Source organism: Pristis pectinata, chromosome 5 (assembly GCF_009764475.1).
Source record: "Pristis pectinata isolate sPriPec2 chromosome 5, sPriPec2.1.pri, whole genome shotgun sequence".
Classification (NCBI taxonomy): Eukaryota; Metazoa; Chordata; class Chondrichthyes; order Rhinopristiformes; family Pristidae; genus Pristis; species Pristis pectinata.
In genome coordinates, this window is record NC_067409.1 from 9641317 (window position 1) to 9660445 (window position 19129).

Consider the following 19129-nt stretch of genomic DNA (forward strand, 5'->3'; position numbering starts at 1 on the left):
TTAAAGGATGTATTGAAAGGCCAAAAGAAGAATTTGTTAAGTACTTTATTCCCTATATCTATTCCTAAGGCATTAGTTTGTTAAATTAGCCCTTAAATAGAGAATTTTCATTCCATTTCTTTTTTAATTGAGAGAACCAGTTATCGATATATATATTGTCATTGACAGTACTAATAGGTGTGTTAGTAACTTAAGGACCTAGACCAACCATTTAAAGATGCATGTTCAGATCTCACCATTGTAGCTGTTGTAAAAAATCCTCTTGTTCACTAATGATCTTCAGAAGATGAAATCTTCTAGTCCTTATCCAGCCTATCTGTAAGGTTTTCTAGGCCCACGGCAATGTGGTTGAATCTTAACTGCCCTCTAGAATGGCACAGCAAGCCAATCAGTTATATCATAACTGCTGCATTAAAAAGACTGCAATGCTTCAAATAGGTGGGTCACTTAAAGGATGGGCAATAAATGCTGGCCTTTCCAGACTTATGTGCATCCAAAAAATGATTGGAGAGAAAACTCAGCTCCACCTCATGGCCTTGGACCAAGGGTGGACTAAAAGAGTTCAATTCTAAGGTGAGTCAAGAGTGACTTCCCTTGATATCAAGCCAGCATTTAACAGTGTAGCATTAAGATCAGCACGGTGGAAAAGCAGATAGCAATACTGCCTTACAGTTCCCAAGACTTGGGTTTGATTCTGACTTTGGATGCAATTTGTGCAGAGTTTCTCCTTGTAACTGCATGGGTTTTCAATGGATGCTCCATTTTCTTCCCATATCCAAAAGATATGCAAGTAGGTTAGTTGAGTTGGCTTCTGTAAAGTGGCTTGGTGTAGGTTAATGGTTTAAAAAAAAGTGAAAGATGAAATTAGTTGGATTGTGGAAAAGAATATTGGTATTGGTTTATTATGGTCACGTACCAAGGTACAATGAAAAGCTTGTCTTACAAACTGATCGTACAGGTCAATTCATTACACAGTGCATTGATGTAGTACAGGTAAAAAAACAATAACAGTACAGAGTAAAGTGTCACAGCTGCAGAGAAAGTTCAGTGCAATAAGGTGCAAGGTTACAACGTGAGGTCATAGTCCATCTCATTGTATAAGGGAATCGTTCAATAGTCTTATCACAGTGGGGTAGAAGCTGTTACAGGACTAAAGGGAAAAAAAGAGAGTGAAAAGGATCCATGAGATTGCTCTGCTTGGAGCCAGTATGGACTCAATAGGATGAATGACCTCCTTCAATGTCATAAGTAAATTCTGTTAAAATTGGAGTATCAAAGGGAAAGCACTCCATGGTTGGCACCAAATATCAGGATGTTGCTAAGAAGTTCCTTAGGGCAGTGTCCTAGACCCAACCATCTTAAGCTCCTTCATCGAGAATCTTTCTTCCCTCATTGGGTCAGATGTGGGGATGTTTGCTGAAGATCCTTTCCATTCACAGCTCCTTAGTAAATAGAACAGTACGGTACAGGAACAGGCCCTTCGTCCCATGATGTCTGCACCGAACATGATGCTGAATTAAACTACAGCTCTTTTGCCTGTACGTGAATCATATCCCTCCATCTCTGCATATTCATGTGTCTATCTAACAGCCTCTTAACCACCACTGTTATATCTGCTTTTACCACTATCTTCGACAGCCTGTTCCAGGCACCTACCACTCTCTCTGTAAAAAAAAAACTTGCCCTGCACATCTCCCTTAAACTTCGCCCCCCCCCTTCACCTTGAATGTATGTTCTCTAGCATTTCTACCGTGGGAAAAAGATTCTGACTCATAATTTTACAAACTTCTATCAAGTCTCCCCTCAGCCTCCAATACTCCAGAGAAAACAACCCAGGTTTGTCCAACCTCTCATAGCTCATACCCTCTAATCCAGGTAGCATCCTGGTAAACCTCTTCTTCACGCCCACATACTACTTGTAATGGGGCAACCAGTATTGCACACAATACTCCAAGTGTGGCCAAACCAACATTTCATATAGCTGGTAATATGACTTCCTTACTCTTATATTCAAAGCCCCGACCAACGAAGTTAAGCATGCCATATGCCGCCTTTACCACCTAATCTACTTGCATGGCCACTGTTCATACTTGCATATTCTTGTAAAGTAAAATGGCAAGTCACATTCACACTAAACAAATGCCAGGGAATGGCCATCTCCAACAAGGGAGAGTCCAACCCCCTATCCTAAGAATTCAATTCATATCATTGTCAAGACCCCCTACCCCCATCAACATCTAGGTGTCACCATCAACCTGAAACTCAACTGAAGCAGCACAAAAATAACGTGGCTGCAGTGATGAGTGACTTAACTCCTGACAATCCAAAGCCTTTCCATCCTCTGCAAGATATAAGTCAGGTGTTACATGCCTGGATGAGTGCAACTCCATCAATACTCAAGCTCAACACAATTCAGGACAAAGTAGCCTGCTTGATTGGTACCCCCCACATCCACTCGAAACATTCATTCCCTCCACTGTCGTATCTTGACTGCAGTATATGCCATCTACAAAATGCACAACATTAATTGTCAAGGCTACTTTGACAGCACTTCTCAAACCTGTGACCTTTTCCACCAAGAACGACATGAGTAGCAGGCAGATAGGAACACTATTCAGTTGCAGGTTCACCTCAAGTCACACACCTTCCTGACTTTGAAATATATCATTGCCGTGTCTAAATTCTGGAAATCCCTACCCAACAGCACTGTAGCAATTCAAGAAGTGTTTCAACCACATCTTCTCAAGTATAATTAGGATGGCCAACAAGGTCAGTATTGGTTTATTATTGTCACTTGTACTGAGGTACAGTGAAAAGCTTGTCTTACAAACCGATCATAGAGATCAATTCATTACAAAGTGCAGTTACATTGAGTCAGTACAGAGTGCATTGATGTAGTACAGGTAAAAACAATAACAGTACAGAGTGAAGTGTCACAGCTACAGAGAAAGTGCAGTACAATAAGGTGCAAGGTCACAACAAGGTAGATTGTGAGGTCATAGTCCATCCCATTATATAAAGGAACTGTTCAATAGTCTTATCACAGTGGGGTAGAAGCTATCCTTAAGTCTGGTGGTACGTGCCTTCAGGCTCCTGTATCTTCTACCCGATGGAAGAGGAGAGAAGAGAGAATGTCCCGGGTGGGTGGGGTCTTTGATTATGCTGGCTTCTTCACCAAGAAAATGAGAGGCAAAGACAGAATCCAAGGAGGAGAGGCTGGTGTCCGTAATGCACTGGGCTGTGTCCACCACTCTCTGCAGCTTCTTGCGGTCCTGGGCAGAGCAGTTGCCGTACCAAGCTGTGATACATCCAGATAGGATGCTTCTGTGGTGCATCTGTAAAAGTTGGTGAGAGTCAAAGGGGACAAACCAAATTTCTTTAGCCTCCTGAGGAAGTAGAGGCGCTGGTGAGCTATCTTGGCCGTGGCATCAACGTGATTTGACCAGGACAGGCTGTTGGTGATGATCACTCCCAGGAACTTGAAGCTCTCAACCCTTTCGACCTCAGCACCATTGATGTAGACAGGTGCATGTACACTGCCCCCTTTCCTGAAGTCAATGACCAGCTCTTTAGTTTTGTTGACATTGAGGGCAAGGTTGTTGTCATGACACCATTCCACTAAGCTCTCTATCTCCTTCCTGTACTCCGACTCATCGCTGTTTGAGATACAACCTACAACGGCGGTATCATCTGCAAACTTGTAGATGGAGTTAGAGCAGAATCTGGCCACACAGTCATGAGTGTATAGGGAGTAGAGTAGAGGGCTGAGGATGCAAGCTTGTGGGGCACCAGTGTTGAGAATAATCGTGCCGGAGGTATTGCTGCCTATCCTCACTGATTGCGGTCTGTTTGTTAGAAAGTCAAGGATCCAGTTACAGAGGGAGGTGTTGAGTCCTAGGTCTCGGAGTTTGGTGACAAGCTTACTTGGAATTATTGTATTGAAGGCAGAGCTGTAGTCAATAAACAATAGTCTAATGTAGGTGTCTTTACTGTCCAGGTGCTCCAGAGCTGAGTGACACCTGCATCCCAAAAAAATTGAATGAAAAATTGAAAAATGTGATTATTTGAAAATAAATAAGTTTCTTTTCAATTGAAGTTTTACATGCAGTAGAAATCAGAATGTTATTTTCAGAATACTCTGTCAAATTTTAGTCATACATGGAAAAAATTAATTGACTGTTACTCAAGTTGTGCAGAAAGAATATGGATCTTATATTTCATATAAAGGATTGATTTTGAAGGATGAGGCCTCAAATGAACCATTTGAAGGCACAATGTCTGGTGATTGTGTGGGGAGATAATTATTTAATTTATTTGTAAGTCTATAACATGCCATATGGCATATGCTCCAACCCAGCAGCCTAAGCCTTAGACTGAACCAATAACTCCGTACACCTAAAATAAAATGATCCCAAGCAAGGTTGACAGTGTTCCAAACAGGGATACAAATTAAACTTAGGGTACAGATGAAGGACTACACTTTTCAGATAAACCTATTAAATGAATTATTTTGGCTCTATTTCAGTTGCACCAATAATTTTGAAGAAAAGACTTCAGAGCCAAGAAGTTGAAGAGCATGGGATGGCAATCCTACATTGTGAACTGTCTAAACCAAAAGTGCCTGTGAAGTGGAGGAAAGGATCTCTATTGATCTCTCCAAATGAAAAGTACAAAATAAAACAGGAAGGTTGTGTACAAATATTGCAGATTCATGACTTGGAATCAGTAGATGCCGGAGAGTACTCTTGTTGTTTTGGGGATCAGCAAACTACAGCTTCCATAACTGTGAAAGGTAGGTTAATAGACCAGTGGAAAAAAATACTTAAAATCTGAACAACTAAAGAAGTTCAGATCCTAGAAATCTAAAATAATTTAGAAAGTTCTGTAAATAATTAGCAGCTTGGGCAGCAACATAGTTAACGTTTCAAATTGATGGCCTTCAACAGACTGAGAAAAGTTAAAAATCAAACATTCTTTGAAAATGCTGAGGATGGAGAGGAGTTGAGTGAAACGGTGGGACCAATATCGACTGAGTGACACAAATGTTGCTAGCTGACAGAGGATGAAGAAGGCTTGTTAATGCAATTGACATATGTGGGAGAAATATAAACACGGAGATAATCAAAGATGAGAGAATAAAAATGGCTGCAACTGTAAGATAAAGAACATAGCAATTGCTGAAATTCTAAAACAAAAGATAATGCTAAAAATACCTAGCACGTCAGGCAAGATCTCTAGAAAGAAAAAAAATTGAATTAACATTAAAATCCAGTGTTTATAGATTTACCTAGTACAATAGTAATGAAGATAATTTTTGGTGAAGTATGAAAAGGTAACCAGCGTTGGATCTAGAGCTGATGTCCAGAAGGTTCTTCAGAAGTCAAGAATGAGATAAGATATCTTTATTAGTCACATGTACATCAAAACACAGAGTGAAATGCATCTTTTGCGAAGAGTGTTCTGGGGGCAGCCTGCAAGTATCACCACGCTTCTGGCGCCAACGTCGCATGCCCACAACTTCCTAACCCGTACGTCTTTGGAATGTGGGAGCAAACCCACACAGTCACAGGGAGAACGTACAAACTCCTTACAGACAGCGGCCAGATTTGAACCCGGGTTGCTCGCACTGTAATAACATTGAGCTAACTGCTACACTACCATGCCTGCATCCGAGGCGCAGATCTTACAGTTATAGCTGTTTATTTAGATGTTCATCAAAGTACAGGCCAAGCAGTATCAGCTTGTAACAGTAAGGAGCAGCAAGGAGAGCAAGTAACAAAGGAGGATGTGACTAAGCACATCAATGAAGGGAGAGCAGTAGATGTAGTGTATATGGATTTCACAAGGCGTTTGATAAGGTACCCCATGCGAGGCTTATGGAGAAGGTGAGGAGACATGGGATCCAAGGGGACATTGCAGTGTCGATCCAGAACTGGCTGGCCCACAGAAGGCAAAGAGTGGTTGTTGAAGGGCCGTATTCTGAGTGGAGGTCAGTGACCAGTGGTGTACCTCAGCGATCTGTACTGGGACCCTTACTCTTTGTGATTTTTATAAACGACCTGGATGAGGAAGTGGAGGGGTGGGTTAGTAAGTTTGTGGATAACACGAAGGTTGTGGGTGTTGTGGATAGTTTGGAGGGCTGTCAGAGGTTACAGAGGGACATAGATAGGATGCAGAGTTGGGCTGAGAAGTGGCAGATGCAGTTCAACCCAGATAAGTGTGAAGTGGTTCATTTTGGTAGGTCAAGTATGTTGGCGGAATATAGTATTAATGGTAGGACTCTTGGCAGTGTGGAGGATCAGAGGGATCTTGGGGTCCGAGTCCATAGGACGCTCAAAGCGGCTGCGCAGGTTGACTCTGTGGTTAAGAAGGCATATGGTGTATTGTCCTTCATCAATCGGGGAATTGAATTTAAGAGCCGTGAGGTATTGTTGCAGCTATATAGGTCCCTGGTCAGACTCCACTTGGAGTATTGTGCTCAGTTCTGGTCGCCTCACTACAGGAAAGATGTGGAAGCCATAGAGAGGGTGCAGAGGAGATTTACAAGGATACTGCCTGGAATGCGGAGCATGCCTTATGAAAGCAGGTTGAGGGAACTCGGCCTTTTCTCCTTGGAGAGACGGAGGATGGGGGGGGGGGGGTGGGGGGGACCTGATAGAAGTGTATAAGATGATGAGCGGTATTGATAGGGTAGATAGTCAGAGGCTTTTCCCCAGGGCTGAATTGGTGGCCACAAGAGGACATAGGTTTAAGGTGCTGGGGAGTAGATATAGAGGAGATGTCAGGGGTAAGTTTTTTACTCAGAGAGTGGTGAGTGCGTGGAATGGGCTGCCGGAAATGGTGGTGGAGGCTGATACAATAGGGTCTTTCAAGAGACTGTTAGGTAGGTACATGGAGCTGAGTAAAATAGAGGGCTATGGGTAAGCCTAGTAATTTCTAGGGTAGGGACATGTTCAGCACAGCTTTGTGGGCCGAAGGGCCTGAATTGTGCTGTAGTTTTTCTATGTTCTAACCTGCGCTCTCTTTATACTGCAAACTAATTTGCAAGCTGGTTAGATAAGGGAGTCTTCTCTGATAAGCACAGTCTGTGAACAACAAGGGCCATCTGTAAACAAGTACAACTTGATTTATGCTACTATGACATCTCAGGCTTACAGACAAAGAAACCACAGATGTACAGAACCAACTATGCTACAACTTACTAAAAATCCACTGAAAATTTACAGACAAACAGATGATTATACAAACATATAAGCAAACGAAAAGAAAGTTAAAACTACAAGAAAAATAACAATTCAAACCCTAATCCAACAGTTCCCCTCCCCTTTTGATTCTAAATACAACATTTTGAATCAATATATCTGAAAATTCAGAGGTAGAAAGCCTTGCGGTACCAGCATCGACTATAAGACTTATTGAACCCTAAGTTATGAAAACATCAAGGGGTACTTGTATAGCTAGGTCATATTCAGGCTGATTGTCCTATTGATGATGGCCATTATATAAATAATTGAGATGTAAACCACAGTAAGACACCCAAGAGCAAACATTACAACTCGTAACATCGAGTAACGCCAACTTCCTAGGGCTGATTGAATCCAAAGAAATCCCACCCATCAGATTGATGTATCTTGGCTGCTTCTTTATGAATATGATCAGAGGGCACAGCTTCAGAATAGAAGGACGTCCCTTAGTTCAGAGATGAGGAGGAATTTCTTTAGCCAGAAGGTGGTGAATTCGTGGAATTCATTGCCACAGACAGCTATGGAGGCCAAGTTATTGGGTATATTTAAAGTGGAAGTTGATTGGTTTTTGATTAGTAAGGGCGTCAAAGGTTACGGGGAGAAAGGGGTTGAGAGGGAAAAATAAATCAGCCATGATTGAATGGCGGAGCAGACTCAAAGGACCGAATGGACAAATTTTGCTCCTGTGTCTTATTGCCTTGCGGTCTTGTGGTTTTATGGTCTTATGCCAGTCCTATTTCCTCATCATTGTCATCACCGCTTGAATCAAGAGAGGTCGCTATTGTATCAGTGTCATGTTTGTTCTGCAGTTCCTCTAATTTTGGATAGAGGCAATGCTTTGCATTATTGTCTGATGTAGGGGGTGTATCTCAAGAGGAAGGATCAGTGACAGGGCCGCCCCTCTGAGCACACTGTCTCAGTTTGTCTCTGAGCTTTGTACACTTCATTTCGACTCAATCACACTTATCCTTTTGTTTTCTCACTTGTTCAGTTAATGCACAGATTTGCTCTTTAGGGTTTTTAGTGTTTATCATGCTGACCTTGTAATTTGTCACAATTCTTCTTTTCCTTTTTCACTTGTCCAGTTAATGCACATATCTTCTTTAAATTTTTCGTAGATTTTACCGTACTAACTTTGCAACTGAACACACTTTTTCTTTGTTAGTTGTGATAAGACTGCTAATGTCTATCCGGTTCCCTCAGGCATTCTCTGGATCTTCCCCCATGCCCTTTTAATATCATCTAGCGGCCAAATTCCATTAGACTCAGCATTGATGATATATTTCGTTCTGATTTCTTTACTGATCTTATCCAGTTGGAATACTTTGTTTAGATAAGGACTCAAACCCTCAGTCATCTGTTCATATATAACAACTGGAGGTTCATTTCCCTGTTTTTCTATAGTAGGTTTCTTCTCTAATTTGGCCATGGCTTGATTCTCCTCCTACGACACGTGAAGATATAGAACAATTGCTCGCTTACTGGGAGCCTATAACCCGAATCAATAGATTTTACAGCTGAAATTCAAATGGACTATACACAGCTGAATTATCAGATTTTAGTCCCTAGACTATGCACAGCTGAACAGTACTGTTTAACTTCACTTAAAAAGAATAGAATATAACAGAGTATAGTATCCCTGGGTTTTTAGCTTCGCTGTTAGACTTGCTTTAAATAGTGTATTGAAGTAAGAACTAGGTGCTTCTTTGACGATTAGGAAAGCAAGGAGGAAGGTCTTACCTCCTGTTAAATGTGCACATTAGAACTTTCCATCTCGCCTGGGATTCTTCCCATCCTTAATCTCCTCAACTATCCTGCTGACCATACCAAGTTGTTGGATCTGAAGATGATGTTGTCCAGAAGGTTCTTTGGAAGTCAGGAATGAGGGACAAATCTTACAGTTACAGCTGTTTATTTAGATGTTCATCAAAGTATAGGCCAAACAGCATCAGCTTGTAACAGCAGAGTAACAGTAAGTAACAGCAAGTAAAAAAGGAGTGATAGTAAGTCGCAGCAAGTTACAAAGGACTTTCCTCATGCTTTCTCTTTATATTGCAAACTAGTTTAAACTGGTTAGATGATGGAGTCTTCTCTGTTAAAGAGTCTGTGAACAACAAGGACTGTCTGTGAACAAGTACTACTTGATTTACACTGCCATGATATCTCAGGCTTGCAGACAAAGAAAACTACAGAGGTATAGAACCAACTATGCTACAAATTACTGAAAATCCACTGAAAATTTACAGAGATGATTATATAAACATATAAACAAGTGCAAAGAAAGTTAAAACTTCAAGAAAAACAACAATTTAAACCCTAATCCAACAACAGATAATAGTATTACTTAAACACTGCAGTTGTTATTGAACCACATTCTACCTTTCAGTTGAACATACTAAAATCAGATTGCTTAAGTTAAATCTTTATTGTAATTATTTGTTTCTAATCAATATCACACTTCATCAAGGAACAAACTGATGTTGTTCAGAAAGATATTTATTTTAGGCTTCTAGTATTAACACTGTGCCATCTCCGTCTGTCATTTAATTCAGCCAGTCACTTCCGTGCTGCTTCCACATCACTATTTGTCATATCTATTCTTCCCCACATTAAAAATGCTCAGATATCAAAATAACCAATCATCAACAAGACTGACTATATTGCAACAACTATTTCAGCCTGTAAACTACTTTTAACAAAATATTTCCATTTCATCTAGAAGGTTAGTCTGAAGGCACAGCAAGTAATTAGGAAGGCAAGTGGAATGTTGGTGTTTATTGTAAAGAGGACAAAGTGTTACAAAAGTAGGAAAATCGTGCTCCAACTACACCAGATTTGGCTAGACCAACTTGGAGTACTGCACCCAGTCTTAGTGTCCTTATTTAAGGAGGGATGTTTTTGCATTTGGGGCAGTTTATTGAATATTCACTAGGTTGATTCTTGGGATGAAAGTGTTGTCTTAAGTGGAATGATTGGGGAGAATGGGGTTTGGCTGTTAATTCCTTGGAGTTTACATATTTCGAAATGTCACTTCTTTCCTAAAGATTTAAGGAGGCCTGATCCCCACTCCCTTGGTTGGGCTGTTAAGAGGTGGGTGGAATCTAGAACTGGGACAATACAGTTGCAAATAAAGACTTAAGACAAAGATGAGGGAGATTTTCTTCTCTCAGAGGATTTTGAATCTTTGGAATTTTCTTTATGGGAGGCTGTGAAAGCTAAATCATTGACCATATTCGAGACCAAGATAGATTTTTGCTCTGTTGTAGAATCAGGGGTATGGAGAACAAGCAGTAAAATGGAGGTGAAAACAGCTCTTTACTGGAAGCTATTTTCTCAGTAGGGAGGCACTTCACATGTGGTTTGGAAACTAGTCACCCTATTTTTATGCAAACAATGATTAATTCTTCAATGTGTATAGATGTATTTATTTAATAATGACACAGAGCAATTGCACAGGGAAAATAAAGGGCTGTGTGAAGTCTTCCACACCATTTAAAAATGGAATTCACCATTAATTCTTTACTGAGGGCACCATGGGTGATTGGAAACCCCTGGGATTGTTGCTGCATAAAAAGAAATATGATGTTGCTCTGTTTGAAAGGGAGTTATTTAAAAAGTTAGAAAAATGCAGATTTTCTTTGGGATATATGCCATGATCACGGTCTCGGTCATTTAACAGTTTAGATTTATCTTGCTTCCATGCCAGCTTTCAGCCTTTTTCCATCAAAATATTCTTAAAAGAAGGCTATTAATTTAGTATATTAAAGTACATTACTTTGTTTGCTTTTACCAATAAACTTTCAGTTGTAGTATTGTTATAATAATAATAATAACCTTGCAGCCTTGCCGGTACTTTTCAAACGTTGGCTTAAAAATGAGGAAGCGGAAGAAGGCCACTCTGCCCTACTGCACTGTGAGCTTACGAAACCCGATGCCACTGTGGAATGGAGGAAGGGACCTGAGGTACTTAAACCAAATGACAAGTATGAAATGAAACAGAAAGGCCCTATTGTTGAATTACTAATTCACAATCTGAAGCTAGAAGATGCTGGGGAATATACTTGTGATTCTGGGGATCAACAGACTACTGCCTCCTTAACAGTCAGAGGTAAATAATAAAAACCATTGCTTGCTTAATTCAAAAGTAGACTATTTGCTTAATTGTCCTACAGAAATGAAAACCCTTGTTTCTTTAGCTGTTCCAGGTAAGATGCATAATAAGTATGATTAAGTAGTCTAAATAAAAAATCTTATTTTAATAAAAGCTCATCTGTGTTTTGTTCAGGGAAGAACCAAAAAGACATGTGCTCAAGAATATCCTCAATCGCTTCCCATAACTTCAGAGAAAATTGGGTAGTAAGCTTGAATAGAAATATAAGCTTACCAGAGTTTTTCTTAATATAGTCATTTATGAGAAATGGATGTTGCTAGCAATGTCGGTATTTATTGTCCATCCCTATTTGGTCCTGTTCTGAGGAAGCAGTTAAAAGTAATCCACATTGGTGGTAATGGAGTCTCATATATGCCAGACTGGGTAAGAATGGGTCATTTCCATCCCTGAACGACATTTATGATCCAGATAGATTTCTATGACAATTTGGTAGTTTCATAGTTACTGTCATTAGGAATAGCTTTTATTTTAATTTTATGTTTTCAATTTAATTATTTGAGTTTAAATTTTCCAGTTGCCATGTGGTATTCAAACTCATGTCTCTGGATTAGTGGTCCAGAACTTTGTTTGCTAGTGAGTTATCTTAACCAGTACACAACAGAAGTATATTTTAGCCAATTTCTTTCAGTGATTTTGAAATTTGCAAGCATATAATAGATTGAAATTTGTTTGGATGTAAATATTTGACTAATGATATATGAGGACAACTTTTCTTAAAATCAGAGTAGTGATCTAGAATTCATGTAAGGATGTGAGAAGCAGAAACAATCAGTGCCTTCAAATGGGATTTGGATGGGTACTTGAGAAAGAATAATTTGCAGGGCTGTGGGGAAAGAACAGGGGATTGGAACTGATGGGATTTCTGTACTGTGAGCTGGCACAGATTTAGTGGGTTCTGTGTCATAATAATTCCATGATTCTAAGTCAGGGGCACATACCTTTCTCCATTTGTTGCAAATTTTTAAGCTGCTTGCTTTTCTGAGAGGGGTTGTTGCTACATAAAAAGAAATATGATGTTGCTCTGTTTGAAAGGGGGTTATTTAAAAAAATTAGAAAAATACAAATCTTCTTTGGAATATGTGCCATGATCACAGTCTGGGTCATTTAACAGCTCAGATTTATCTTGTTTCCATGCCAACTTTCAGCATCTCTCCACCAAAATATTCTTAAAAGAAGGCCATTAATTTGTTGTTATTTTTTTCTCTCTATATATATTTTTTTCCAGAGCCAGATATAAAAATTATTGATGGTTTGAAAAACTTGGAAGTGATGGAAGGTGGAGATGCTTTGTTTGAATGTAAACTGTCCCACGAAAATGCACGAGGTGTTCAATGGATTTTGGGAGGAATTGAACTGCAGAGTAATGAAATGAATGAAATTTCAGTGAAGGATGGTAATATTCACACTATTCTTTTGAGGAAAATCACACAAGATGACGCTGGCACTATGACCTTTAAGGTTGGGAAGTGCATATCTTCAGCTCAGCTTAATGTCAAAGGTAACAGTGAAAAATTATTAGATTTCAAAGAAAATGAAAAGTGTATTTTCCAGATCTTAGTAGATTTCTACTTTTTTGAAAAAATGCTTCAGAGTTAATAATTGTCAAACATAGTGGGTCTGTTTCATACTTCAAATAACATGGGCACATTAGCATACTTGAAATTTACAGAGAACAACTTCACTGGTCGCAAACCACTTACAGTATTTCTGTACTGACATAAGTTGGAGCAGCTAGCCCCTCACTGTGATTGTCAGGAGAGCTAGAAGCACATTATACTAGTTTAGTGCTTTTCTTATTATAAAGGGACGGTCAGCTGCCTTTGGAAAATCTGACTAGGTAGCTTCAGAACTAAATGTAGGTTGCTCTGATGCCACAGAGTATGATAAACTAACAGGGAGTTCTTTTTCCAGCATTTAGATGCTGAGTTAGTCACTGTAGATGACATAGTGGTGGAGCACTTATCAATGTTATCTCACAACTCCAGTGACCTGATCTGACCTGATTCTGACCACAGGTGTCACCTGTGTGGACTTTACATGTTTTCTCCCACTACTCAAAGGTGTATTGGTAGTTAATTGCTGTAAAATTACCCCTCAGTGTAGGTAAGTAGAAAAGGAATCAAAGAGGAATTGATAGGAAAGTCAGTTACAGGGCTACAAGAAAATAAGAAGGGAAATGAGACTGCTGGGATTTGCTCTGCTGGGAGTTAGCATGGGCCAAATAGTCTCCCTCTCTGTTGTAATATGTAAGTAATTCAATGTGTGCTTCAGTTGTGGAAGCATTTCAGATAAGATATCTTTATTAGTCACACGTACATCAAAACACACAGTGAAATGCGTCTTTGCGTAGAGTGTTCTGGGGGCAGCCCGCAAGTGTCACCACAGTTCCAGTGCCAACATAGCATGCCCACAATTTCCTAACCTGCACGTCTTTGGAATGTGGGAGGAAACTGGAGCACCCGGAGGAAACCCACACAGTCACAGGGAGAACGTACAAACTCCTTACAGACAGTGGCCGGAATTGAACCCTGGTCCCTGGCGCTGTAATAGCGTTACGCTAACCACTACACTACTGTGCCTGCCCTTGATTACTGGAGGCATTGTTATGCCCTGTTTAGGGTGGATTAGAACCTTTGGGATTGAAACAAAGGCATGCCTATCAATGAAGAACCTATTCCCACAGAGTACTCAAAGATGTCATAATCTGTAGAACTCTGTGAAGGACAATTTGTAGGCTCAGGTTTTTCAAGGCTGTCTTAACTGAGAAATGTGACATTCTGCATGAAAACCTGGCCTGATGTCGCTTCAGAAATCAAGGTCATGATGATTCTCAACAACCCCTCTGGGTCATTCCAGTAGACTGCAGCAGATCTTTACTTGTCGCACAATTTGCTGCTTAATGCTGTATCATGGAGGTCACCCAGCAACATACTCATGAAGAAATTATTTCAGTTAGGAGCAGGTGACATCTCAGGTACTGGGATATGCCAGCACTGATGACTTCCCATGGACACAAGCAGCCATTGACTAGGCATATGTGTCCATATAGACTTCCCTTATGAGCTGGACCATTTTTATGAACATGAAATTTCTGCACTTCCTCAACATGGAGGTTGTTGTGAATTGCGAGAATTCGCATGATTCCAAGAATTACACTTGACTCATCCTGAAGGAGACTACCCTACTAGACATCTTCAGCAACTGGCACTGTCCAGAGGGATGAATTTTGGGATAAAGGGCTACCACCTCCTTCACTGATTTTATTTATACCAGTGTGCTATTCAACCACATCAGCTGACCACAGACACAACAAAACACACACAGGTGCCAGGAAATGAGAAATGCCACAGCTCTCCTGAAGATGATATTTTGTTGCCTGCACCAGTATCACAGAACCTTGCAGTACATGCCAAAATTATGTGCAGATTTAATCATCATCTGCTTGCAAAACTTTGCTATAGGAAAACCAAGGAATCTGGAGCTAGAGAACTGTGAGACAAAGCAGGATGTGCAGAAGGAACAAGAAGATGGCAGCTACCATGGGGATGTCATTGCTCAGCAGCCTCCCAGCCAAATGGAGGAGGCAGGCACTGGCCACAAGGGTTACAAGGGGCTTGACTGACAGAGTGATGGTTTTCATAGAGATAGCAAAATAAAATGCCCAAATTATCTCCTTTACACTACAATTCTTAACACCAGTTTAATATACTAATAATTAGCTGAGACAGGCTAGGTAATGTGTAAAGTCATAGAGGTATACAGGATGGAAACACACCCTTCGGCCTAACTAGTCTATGCTGACTAAGGTGCGTACCTAAGCTAGTCCTGTTTACCTGCATTTTGCCCACATCCCTCTAAAACGTTCCTATCCATGAATGTCCAAATGCCTTTTTAACCCTCTGGTCCCCTTTAAATCTTTTCCCTCTCACCTTAAACCTGTGCCTTCTAGTTTTAGACTCTCCTACACTGGGAAAAAGACTGTGACTATCTACCCTATCTGTGCCTCTTATAATTTTATAAATCTCTATACAGTCACCCATCAACCTCCTTTGCTCCAGGGAAAACAGTCACAGTCTATCCAGTATCACCTTGTAACTCAAGCCCTCTAGTCCCACAACATCCGTGTGAATTGTTTCTGCACCCTCTTTAGTCCACTCATGTCCTGTTGCACAAGTCCATCTGCAGTGATTGTAATTCATCAGCGAATGAATCTCAGGTCCAGTTTATCTGCGTGTCTAGCATTACAATGTTTCCATATTAACAAAGAACAGTACAGAACAGGAACAGGTTCTTCAGCCCACAGTGTTTGCGCTGAACACAATGCCAAATTAAACTAAGTTGTTTCTGCCTGTACGTGATCCATATTCCTCCATCCTCTGCATCTTCATGTGTCTAACAGCCTCTTAAACACCACTGTCGTATCTGCTTCCACCACTCCCCCTGGCAGCCCGTTCCAGGCACCCACCACTTTCTGTGTAAAATAACTTGCCCCGTGCATCTCCTTTAAACTTTCTCCCTCTCAACTTAAATGCATGCCCTCCAGGATTTGACATTTCTACCCCAGGAAAAAGATTCTGACTGTCTACCATATCTGTGCCTCTGATAATTTTATTAATTGCTGTCAGGTCTCCTCTCTGCTTCTGATGCTCCAGAGAAAACAACCCAAGTTTGTCTAACCTTTCCTTATAGCTTATACCTTATAATCCAGGCAGCATCATGGTAAACGCTTTCTGCACCCTCTGCCTCCACATCCTTGCTGTAATAAGGTGACCAGAATCGCATACAATACTCCGTGTGGTCTAATCAAAGTTTTATATAGCTGCAACATGACTTCCTTACTCATATATTCAATGCTCTGACCAATGAAGGCAAACATGCATATGCCTTCTTTACCACCCTATCTTCCTGCATGGCCACTTTTAGTGACCTATGGACTTGGATCCCTCTGTACATCAATGCTGTTGGGGTTCTGCCATTAACTGTATACTTTCCCCTTCCATTTGACCTCCCAAAGTGCAATATTTCACACTTGCCTTGATTAAACTTCATCTACTATTTGTCTGCCAATATCTGTATCTGATCTGTATTCTGCTGTATGTATTAACAGCCCTCTATATTGTGCACAACTTTGCCAATCTTTGTTATCTGCAACTTCCTAATGAATGGAAATTTGCTTAAAGAACTCAGGCATATTTTTCTGTGGGGATCTTTCCATTCTGCAGGTGTAAACAGCAGTGTGATCATAGCCATGATATATCTTATCATCTTTGTACATTGCTCCTTTGTGTAGGGATTTTCATTCTTGAAATAGACTATCATAGTTACCTTTTCCCATAATCTTCTTGTGGTGGTCCAGCAGTTCTCCTGTACCCCAGCATATAGGACTTTTCTTGTGAATGTGATTATCCAGGACTTACTGGACCCTTAGAGTGAATATGAGCGCTGTCTCCTTCTCCCTTGCTACCTTTGTTTTGAACATGTCAGCCAAAATGTCTGCTGCTGTTGTGTCCGACCGGCATTAGAAAGCATGACTTTGAAGGCCCATGTACTTCTCTGGTTGCTGCAAAGCAAAATACCAGGAGTTGCACTAAATTAGTTGTAGAGTCATGTAGAACAGAAGCATGCCCTTTGACCAGCATGTCCATGTTGACAATCTAATCCCATTTACTAGCACTTGGTCTGTAATCTTCTAAGCCTTGGTGATTCAAGTATTCGTCTAGGTACTTGAATGTTGTAAGAGTCTCTGCTTCCACCACACTATTAGACAGTGCTTTCTAATTCCAGCCACACTGTATGAGGTTCCCTCAACCTACTCCACTCCAAGGAAAACAGAGCCAGCCTATCCAGTCTCTCCTTATAATTGAAACATTCCAGCCCGCTGCATGCTTTCCAGTGCAAAGGCATAGATTCTATAGTTTGGCAACCAGAACCGCACATAGAATTCCAGCTGTTGTCCAATCAATGTTTTATAAAGCTGTACCATAACTTCCCTACTCTTACATTTTTTGCCCTGACTAATGAAAGTAAGTAGCCCATATGCCTTCTTCACGACCTTACCTACCTGTGCTGCCACTTTTAGAAATCCTTGGACATGTACACCAAGATTCCTCTGTTCGTCAGTACTCCCTAGGGCCCGACCATTCATTGTGTAATTGATTGAAGCCCCATCTGGAATTGTACAGATTCCATTTTAGCAATTGGTTCTGGAGGTAAATCACCCTGATGTTTCAAACTTCGACCAATTTCAGGGCTTTTTTAGGATCCCATTGGCTATTAGACATGTTTTAGTGCACCAAAAATAAATACAATACAATTTCTAGGTAACTGCCTACATTTGATGTGTGCTGAATTTTAATATATGCTACACAGCAGGAGTTTTAGATAAGATCCTTCTGAATTATTGTTACTATTTAATTTTTCAGCAACTCCAGCAACTTTCACTAAACCGCTTCAAAGTATGGAAGTGGATGAAGTTGAAACAGCAACTTTGCTCTGTGAACTCTCACAATCGAATGTTCAAGTTATTTGGAAAAAAGGATTAACAACAATTTTTCCAGGTGACAAGTATGAAATTAAACAGGAAGGTTGTATACATAAGTTATGCATATACGACCTAACATCAGGGGACTCGGGTGAATATACCTGTATCTCTGGAGATCATCAGACCACAGCTTCTTTAACTGTCAAAGGTGAGTTAAAATTAGTAATTTAGTATCTTAATTCCATTGACGATCCCCATATTATTAGAAGCTTGTAGAGGCTAACTGTTTCATTGTGTTCTGTTCCTGGTTTCAAATTTGAATATTCGCTGTTATTTCAGATAGTAAATTTACTTTGCTAATCTGTTTACTGAAGTTAGTTGTAACAGCAGATGTGCTGTATAGCTCCTGTGTTCCTATTGCTCATTAATTATTATACAATGAATAATATCTCCCAGGAAAATTAATTTTGACATTTTACGAACCTATCCTTGGGAATCATTCACAGAAGAATTTAAAATCTATTGTTTTTGTAAGATGGTGGGAAAGATATTTGATGGGTTTATCCAATATTACTTGATGTACATGTGAAATACTACCAATGAAGAAAATCTGAAATAGAAACAGAAAATGGTAAAAAAAAAATGCAGTTTAGGCAGCATATGTAGAGAGAAAAACAGAGTTGGCATCACGTGTGATTCTCATGTGTGAGAAAAGTTAGGTATAAAACAAGATTTATGTTGCTGAGAATGGGGCAAGGGGTAGAAAGAAAAGGTGATAAAAGGAAAGGTCATTGATGGGGTGAAAACCAGAGAGACTGAATGACACATAGTGATGCCAGCTAAAAAAGGGTGGTGTATGAGTAAATAGCAAAAAACCATGAAGAGAATAAATGAAATCTCTACTTGCCAGATGAAGAGAGGGAGGGGAAAATGTGTTTTGATAACGAGGTACAACATTGAAATAGCTGATCATCAGAGTGACATCTCTGCCCTTGGCCTTATATACTGTTCCACTGAAGTTCATCACAGGCTTGAGAAACAGCATCTAATCTTCTCATAAGGCCTCTCCATTCAGGGAACAATTAGGGTTGAAGCAGCCATCTTCAGCTGCATCATCATCTGAATTAGCCACTCTTACCTCTTTCTTTAGCCTCTGATACTATTACAATAAACTGCAATATAAGCTGAAGAAATCACATCTTCTGAATGGACATGTTACAACCTTTCAGAGTC

The 19129-nt window shown here is 40.2% G+C and overlaps 1 protein-coding gene across 1 annotated transcript in view; it reads left to right on the forward strand.

Annotated features, from left to right (window-relative positions):
• LOC127570499 (obscurin-like) overlaps positions 1-19129 on the forward strand; it is a 465385-nt gene that overhangs the window by 248126 nt on the left and 198130 nt on the right. Inside the window, exons 48-52 of the mRNA XM_052016136.1 lie at positions 4526-4792; positions 11086-11352; positions 12641-12913; positions 14877-15017; positions 17838-18104. Of these exons, the coding sequence (XP_051872096.1) occupies positions 4526-4792; positions 11086-11352; positions 12641-12913; positions 14877-15017; positions 17838-18104 (1215 nt within the window). The remainder of the gene's footprint in view (positions 1-4525; positions 4793-11085; positions 11353-12640; positions 12914-14876; positions 15018-17837; positions 18105-19129) is intronic.